The sequence below is a fragment of the Hibiscus syriacus genome, unplaced genomic scaffold, assembly GCF_006381635.1.
Source record: "Hibiscus syriacus cultivar Baekdansim isolate YM2019G1 unplaced genomic scaffold, ASM638163v2 tig00000477_pilon, whole genome shotgun sequence".
Lineage (NCBI taxonomy): Eukaryota > Viridiplantae > Streptophyta > Magnoliopsida > Malvales > Malvaceae > Hibiscus > Hibiscus syriacus.
In genome coordinates this window covers 1587402-1596500 of record NW_024061790.1, presented here as the reverse complement: position 1 = coordinate 1596500, position 9099 = coordinate 1587402, and the positions used below count along the sequence as shown (strand labels likewise).

Below are 9099 nucleotides of genomic sequence, written 5' to 3'. Positions count from 1 at the left end.
AATTAAAGGGAATAAAAGTTATCTTATTTTTATGATTCGTTTTAACATTATTAGTTGATTCGAGACATTTATCATAGATTTAATTTTGTAGTTAATAATATACGCAAATTCTTATATTTTCAAAATAAAATTTTAAATAAATTACTATTTAATAAAATATTGTTAACATTTGACTCTTATATTAATAAATTTATTATAATCAATTTCAGCTTCTATAATTTTAGAGTAAAATACATAAATGATCTTCCAACTATATGATATTGTTTTGTTGAGTCATTCGACTATTCAAAGTTACAAAATGATATTCCGACTATAAGGTATTGATTTGTTGAGTATTTCAACTATTAAAAGTTATAAAATAATCACATGAGTATTCATATGTTCCAAACTAGTCATTTTCTGTTAAAAATTGATGGCAATCAAAGCTGGACATTAATCTACTGACAAAAATATGATAACATCTAATCTCATAATCTTAAACGACTATCATATCTCAGTCAGCATGTTATCCATCTCAGACGATTGTTAATTTTTTAACGGGAAAAGATGAGTTTAGAATATAATGAATAGTTGGATAATAATTTTATAATTTTTAATAGTTAGAAGACTTAATAAAGTAATATCTTATAGTTGGGGGACCATTTAAGCACTTTACCCATAATTTTAATCTAAAATTCCTAGGATGTCGTCTCCACATATTTGTTGTTGAACCTCGCAGTAATTCAGTAGTTGACTGTTCCCTTTCAATCCCTTGAAAATGAACAAATAAAAAGAAAATTCCAGGTAAACTTGTCTTTGGGTCCCACGAAGTTGTGCTCATGTGGAAACAACAATGAATTAAATGTTAATTATAGCATTATACAGAGACCGACTTAAAATTTTATGTTTAGAAGCAAATCTCTATAATTTTGAAAGATAACAAATTTATAAAATTTCAGAAAAACTAAAATATATTTTTAATATAAAATATATAAAAAAACTTTAAAATATATAATATTTTCGAAAAAAAAAACTATTGCCCCACCGTACTGTACTGCGATACCTACATGAAAATTCATATTTTAGGTATAGAAAATGATGATGGAAAGAATGACACGAGACCACCCAAAAGGCCAAAACAAACACATTTTTTTACATAATAAATTTTATTTTCTAAACTAAAATAGGTTAAAATAAATAAATAAAATCATTAAATTATGTTAATATAATTTTATTAATATTAAAATTTAAAAAATTAATAAATGACATTAAACTTTTAAAATAATTATAAAATAGTTATTAAATTTATCAAACTATTATAAAATAACCATTAAATTTACTTAAATAAAATTTATCATTATTTAAGAACATACAATGATATTTTGTAACAATTCGATAAATTTAATGATTATTTTATAATTTTAAAACTTTATCAACTAACAAAGTCATTTATTCATAATGCAGTGGTCATTTATTAATTTATTCATTAAAATATTAGAAAAATACTACTACTAATAATAAGAGTAAAATACATAAATAGTCTTTAGACTATAAAATACTTTTTAATTGAATCTTTTGACTACGAAAAATGAGGTTTTAGCCGTCAATGTAACGATGATATATGTGGAATGTATCGAATGGTTGGATGGGGCAGTCGCTTTACTTGAAAATAAAAAATTTCACATTCTCATTTATTTTAGATATTTTTTATATTTTTAATTGATAATTAATTTTCGTCTCATACAATTTTATAATTTTGTTCATCTTAAAATTTTATAAGTTCACTCTTAATATAAAATTCTACGTCCAACCTCAAGTGATTAGATTTAAGGGTGAGCAAAACTCGACTCTACTAAAAAAATTATTTTTTTCAACTCGACTCAACTCGAAAAAAGGATCAAATTGACTTCAAGTTGTAATTTCATAAACTCGACTCGACTCGAAAAAATTTCAAGTTCAAATCGAATTGCAAAATACAACTCAAATAACTCAAATTTTTTAGTAATTAGTGTATTTATTTTTAAGTTTGAGTCAAGCCTCTAGACTTTATATGATATATATATATCACATATGAAAAAAATATGAAGAAATATATATGTATTGCATATGATTATAAAAAGAAATTTAAATTAGAATCAAATAATACCATAATATTATAAATAAATTAAATTTAAACAGAAACTCGAAAATTCGACTCTAATCTCTAGTCGAAAAAAATTCAATTAAACTTCGAGTTACAAAATAAGACTCATCAACTCGAATAACTCAATTTTTTTTATTCGACTCGACTCGATTGAAAGCTCACCCCTAATAAGGTCTATGGGAATACCTTTGACTCCCATCGATTGATGAAATCACGAAAAATAATCTGATGACGATGATGAGAGGAAGAATTTAAGGAATATTATATAGTGTTTTATTAATGGAAGGAGAGAAGATGCACAAAGATAGCGGCGGAAGATGGTGAGCGAAAGAAATAGTATGGTGACATAAAAATATTGAGCGTTAAATTATAATTAAATTAAAGTGAAATATAAAAATTAAGGGTTACATTTATTATTATGTCAATTTTATTATACGACTAATTTGTTACTTTTTAAAAATACGGTGACCAATCTATAAGTGTTCATAATTATGGTGCTTAAAAATGACTCTTATACTTGAAGGACTATTTTCCTATTTTACCCTAATAGTAGTAACGATCATAATAAAAAATCAAAACATATTATTTAAGATAATATTTTTTAAAATATATAATAACTCATATATTCTTCTTCTTATTAGATACCTAAAATAAATTTTAAAAAAGGATTAACTCGGGCGTTTTACGACTCAATCATCACCCGAGTGAGTACGATTTTCAGATTGCTCTGGGAAGTTTTCGCCAAGAGAGGTGCTGCGATTTTCTTACTCTTTTCTTTTTTTCCTATAAATTTTCATTTTAAATGATGCTAGAACTCCCGTACAAGTTCCACATCTTCAACTGAGTTCCAGCAGTAGTTCAATAAAGCTTACAGTAAGGGAGGAAGAGGAGGCCATGGAAAAGCGCGTGTACGAAGTTTGGAAAGGAAGTAATGTAAGGATGTCACTGTTTTTTTATTTGTTGATTTCTGTCGAAATGCACTGTTTCGGAATCTGGGTGTTTGTTAAATTTGTTTGGTTTGTAGGAAAATGAATTGGGTTTTTTTTATTGGTTAAGTTATTAGTTGGGTTTTTAGGTTTTAGGGTTTTTTTTCAGTTGGAATTCTTACTAGTTTGTACTCTATCTAGTGAATTTGTCTTGCTATGAGTTATGCTAATGACAAAATAGGGGAAAACATGGAACAAAATAGTAGACTCTTTCTTTTGGGTGTTTTGACTCTTTGTTTATTTATTTCTGCATTATGAGGTTTGTCAAAGAACTTGGTTAATGTTAATGGAGTACAATCGTTGGCTTTGAAATTTGAATAACTGTCAGTTATGGATTGTTGAGTTGAGTTATGGAATATGGCCTCACAATTTTTAGGTTTAATTGGTATGGTTTTATTCCAATTTACTTTGGGGAAAGTAGACCGAGTCCATGCTCGATACATGGTTGATTTTAGTTTATTTTTGCATTGAAGGGTGCTGTGTGTTTTCAACCGGTCATGAGAACTGTAGCACTACTAGGACGGGTGTTGTTAAGAGTTTTACAGTTCTTTTCTTCCAATGTTTTGGGGAAATGTCAATGTTCAAATAAGTATAATTGTAACATTACAAGTTCTTGTAAATGTGGACGACTGAATGGGACATATTATCTTCAGCTCTAGTTTCTTTTCCCAATGTGAAAACATGATAGCTTTTCTGAGTTCGGTGAGTATGTGGATATACTTGTTACTTACCAGTGCGGTGACCTTTGGATCAAAAGGGATGCTTCTGTGCATGAATCAGTTGAGAAGTATTGGTATTGCCTGAAGATAGAAGGTTGAGCAAATGTGGTCTCAGTTTGTGATTATTTTTTTGAGATGAATGATCACTTTTGTTGTAAGTTACAGGTCATATTTCAGTATCTGACACTCCTACCCTCCAAACAACAGAAGAATAATTTTTTTCAAGGAACATGATGATGAAAAATTGGCTGATATGTATTTTGTGGCATCCACTACTTATTTGGATGTCAAATTCAACAGTATTTTCCTTTCTGATGGTGGGATCGAGGGTGTTACAATGAGTAATAATTATCGAGTTGAAGAAAGTAACATTATTTGGAAAATTCAGGGGATTTTACAAGGCTGGGGCATAAGCAATGCAGTGTCAACACTTTTCTGGTCATGCTAGGTTGTGATGATCTAAAGGATGTGGTGAGAATATATTGAGATTGGGTTCAATGTTATTGAGTGGCATATGTATCTCTCAACTCTCAGAAACTTGATGTAGGGCTAACTATTTTATGTAGTATCCCTAAGGATTGAGGATAGGTTAAATTCAAGAATATTTAAGAGATTTAATCAGTAGATGATCAAGGGCCTGGGTTAGTGGCAAGAAAAGAATATTATGTGAGGTTGAAATCCTTTTGAGTCATTAAATGAGTATATATATATATATATATATATTCTTTTTTGCTCTAAACAAATTCAAGCTTGTAATGATGCTGTTTAACTTGCTATGAACTTTGGAATTCCTTGTGAGACTACCATTACTATATTTTACTATTAGTTGTTTGGAAGGCCCTGTTTGCTACCTTTCAGAATCGTCCTTTGAATGCTAGGTTTCTTTTCTTCACATTTCTTGAGTTTCATCTAATCATATTATGGTATCTACAAAACCTGTAAGATGAATGATTAAATAAAAAAAGGCATATATAGTTAGCATATTATTTAATAGGAGAAGATTATTCCCAAAAGGAAATTATGCTTTGAACTTTTGGAAAAAGCTATGTAAATTGTTTTTGCATTAGGATTTCAACCATTATCATGGGGCTTTCAGTATCTCTACAATCCTTCTCTTGTTCACAGCTACTGGTCGAAGTTTGTACTGAATAAGAGAAAGCTAAGACAGTTATATATGACTAGAATAGCAAGTACAAACAGGGTTCATGATTGGTTCTTTTAGGTACGGAGAAAAAGTTAAAGAGTTTCTCTTATTATAGCCTTGCACGTTTTGGTTCTTTCTGGAGCCCTTCTGCTACTTGTGTTGGTTTGTAAAATCAAAGTATTGATCTGAATGCTTAACTGTTGATTTAAAATAGCATATATTAGTCAAGTAAATTTGCTGGTCTGATAATCTCTCTGCCCTTGATGTTATTCCCTTTCTGAAATTTTATAAAATTTGAAATCAATAAATAACATTGAAAAAGTTTAAAGCATTTATTAAACTTATACATTGAAGCTACAAGAAACTGCTTTAAGTCCTCATTCTTTGTGCTGGTCATGGATAAATTTGCAAAGTATATTTCAAGATGGTACCCTACATAATTCGTAAACTTAGGTTGGAGATAAATGAAAGTTAGAACTTTGAAGGATGCTTTAGGATTCATGGATTTAGGATATTTCAAGATGGTACCCTACATAATTCGTAAACTTAGGTTGGAGATAAATGAAAGTTAGAACTTTGAAGGATGCTTTAGGATTCATGGATTTAGGTTAATGGGGACCAAAACTGAATAAATGGGATGCAATTTTTGAAAAATTTGTATAATGATAGTGTTGAAATATGGAAATGTGATAGGCTGATGGTGCATCCTGGTTTCTTCATTTTTATCTTTGCTTTCTTTTGTCTAGACAGATTATGCAATTATCATTCAGCATTTATATCCTCTTCTATATGCATTTTGCAGAAGTTTATCCTTGGTGGGAGGCTGATATTTGGGCCAGATGCTAAGTCTTTACTTGTTACCATATTGCTGATCGCTGTTCCTGTTATTATCTTTTGTGTGTTTGTTGCAAGGCATCTACGACATGCATTTTCTCCGTATAATTCAGGATATGCAATTCTGGTGGTAGCAATTGTCTTTACTATCTATGTAAGTCTTCACCTTACTTCTGGCATGGGTTCTTTGTTGAGGTTTTAGAGCAACTACTGTTGAGTTTATCACTCTGGATGCCAGCAGTTAAATATTTTTTCCTAAGAACTTTATGAACTCCGAGTACCAAATTTTTAATGATGGGTTTTCTTAGCAATTATCATTCTGTCAAAAATTTCAATAAATGAAATTCTCATGGGTAGTTATTGAAGGTAAAATAGTCACAATTTAGGGTGAACAAACATTTTTGTTCCAATTCAGAAGATAATTGATCTTCTAAATTTTAAAATATATTTTTGTAGAATATACAGAAGAACCCTTTTATTTGATTTAGATCAGTTGTCGACTTTGTACTGGAAATTGAGTTCTTATAGAGGGCTGGCCTTCTCAGATCTAGATAAGATTAGGATAGCCCCTTCTAATTTCTTAAATTATATGACAAATGCATTTTTAAAGGTGTGTATGTTTTGGATAACTTCTGGTTTCTTAGCTTTGGTAATTGGTTCTTTTGGGTTGCCTAAGTTGTTATTAACTTTAATAGCTCAACTTATTTTGATAGGTGTTGATTCTTCTTTTCCTCACATCTGCCCGGGACCCAGGAATCATTCCACGCAATTCACATCCACCAGAGGAGGAGTTCCGCTATGAATCTTCCATTTCAGCTGAGGGCGGGGGTAGGCAAACACCCAGCCTCCAATTCCCTCGAACCAAGGAAGTTACGGTTAATGGGATTCCTGTACGGGTCAAGTACTGTGACACATGCATGCTATATCGTCCTCCCGTTGCTCTCACTGTTCCATTTGCAACAATTGTGTCGAGCGTTTTGATCACCATTGTCCTTGGGTAGGCCAATGTATTGGACTGGTATGTTGTTTATCTGATAAGCCTGTGTATTGATACTGCTCTGGATGTTTCTTGCTTGATTCTCTGAAGCAGTCTTTTGGTAGGAGACTGACTGTTGTGTATATGTGCAGCGGAATTACCGGTACTTCTTTATGTTTGTTTCTTCGGCAACTCTTCTCTGCATCTATGTATTCTCCATGTCAGCAGTGTACATGAAGGTTCTGATGGATGATCACCGTGGAACAGTTTGGAAAGCAATGCAGGAATCTCCTACATCTGTCATTCTAATGGCATACTGTTTCATTTCACTGTGGTTTGTCGGTGGACTAACCGGGTTTCACTTGTACCTCATCACAACAAACCAGGTCTGCTAATTTCTCCTGTTTTCTCTAGGATAATTTAAGTTGTGTTTGATCTTTGTTAGTACAAATCAGAGCTTGATTTTGTTTTTGAAAGGCACATTAGAGTTCAAAATTTCACTGTGGTTTGTCGGTGGACTAACGGGTTCACTTGTACCTCATCACAACAAACCAGGTCTGCTAATTTCTCCTGTTTTCTCTAGGATAATTTAAGTTGTGTTTGATCTTTGTTAGTACAAATCAGAGCTTGATTTTGTTTTTGAAAGGCACATTAGAGTTCAAATCTAGTATGACAAAAATTAACCTAAGTTCTTACATTGTTTTTTCTGCCCTCCTATCTTGTCAGATTTCCATAAATAAATGTGGGAAAGTCGTCCGAGAAATAAATTAGTAAGTCTTAGGCCTTGAATCTAGCTTCTCGAAAAGAAAAAAAAAATGGAAATATAGTGTGTACATGGGTGGGGGGAGAGGGCAAGATATGCATTTCATGCGGTAAAGGAGCGGAGATTAATTTTTGTTTAATTCGTTGAGTGTTTCAGGAATTAGGTATTAAATGATATGTACCTTCATGTTTTCCAGACTACCTATGAAAATTTCCGATTTAGGGCTGACAACAGAATCAATGTTTATAATCTTGGATGTCCGAGTAATTTTCTTGAAGTATTTTGCACGACGATAAAACCCTCAAAGAACAATTTCCGGGCATTTGTTCAAGAGGAGGTGCCAAGGCCTACTGTACCAAGTACTCAAGGAGCTGAAGATCTAGGTGGAGATCCGCGTTCCAAGGTTGAAGACGATCTAGATATCGGTGAAGATCTATTGAAGATCTCCCAACGACGTAATATTGAGGAAATTGATGAGGACATCCACAGTAGAGGCAGCAATGGCCCTGCTCATACAGCCTTGGACGTTGATTCTATTCTGGAATCTGATCATCGAGCACCTACAATTCGATCTGAAACGAGACACTCAAGTTGGGGAAGGAGAAGTGGTAGTTGGGAAATCGCTCCCGATGACGTCCTTGCCAATTCCAAAGCTACCGAAAGCAGAATCCATGCGACGTCGGAAGAAGCTCGCCGATGATGGGGTTAATTTGTATAGAGTTGCCACTGCATGAATTGATATGCATATTCTTTGGATGTCTGTAATTGTTATGAGAAGATAAGTGAATAGTTGCCTTTTTCATCTCTCGTTCTCTTAGATTGTGGAATGATATGCAACGTTGAGTGGAATGTCTAATTTTAGTTTGTAAAAATATTATTTTTACAGCTCCAAACTCCAAAATTATTGGAAAGTCCTTAAACTTTACCACTTTTATTGGTATCCAAATAAACTCTTAAGGGCAGATTTAAATACAAATCAAATGTAGGGGCTTATTTTTATAAATCAAAAGTATATATATTGAATTTTTTTCTTCTAAACTTAAACCAATTATTGATGGATATATATTATGTATTAATCAAAATAGTTTACGTGTTCAATTAAAACCGTTTCCTCAATTTCAATAGTAGATAATTACTAGATCAACATAAGGTGCTTGTAGAACGCCTTTGTTGAGTGCTTCCTGCCTTTGTTGAGTGAGATGTCACGTGAGCAAAATGCGTTTTATAAAATGCGTCTTATTTGCATGTTGTACGAAGGAATAATATTTCAGTAAATATTGAAGAAAAGATAACACTTTGTAAATATTAATTTTTAGGGTGATTTTTTAGTAATATTTTTTGGTAACATTTCGGTAAATATTATTGAAGAAAGGTTAAACATAATTTTGGATGGTTTAAAGTTCGAAAATTATTTTAAATTTTGGATCAAGTTTGAGATGCAATTAACCCTTTTCTATTTTAACCGGCGAATGAAGGCTTGTGACTAGGATGAGACCACGATGGTGGTGGCGGAAACTCTGATCCACTAGCCTGAGTTTGATTACATGGTTTCTTG

The 9099-nt window shown here is 31.9% G+C and overlaps 1 protein-coding gene across 1 annotated transcript; it reads left to right on the top strand.

Annotated features, from left to right (window-relative positions):
* The first annotated feature begins 2799 nt into the window (after positions 1-2799).
* Positions 2800-8392, top strand: LOC120206778 (protein S-acyltransferase 8-like). The gene is given in 6 exon segments (XM_039206376.1): positions 2800-3055; positions 5774-5959; positions 6519-6738; positions 6741-6823; positions 6934-7167; positions 7741-8392. Coding segments are annotated over 6 exon segments (1266 nt in total). The 5' UTR covers positions 2800-3016; the 3' UTR covers positions 8245-8392.
* Positions 8393-9099: the final 707 nt, after the last annotated feature.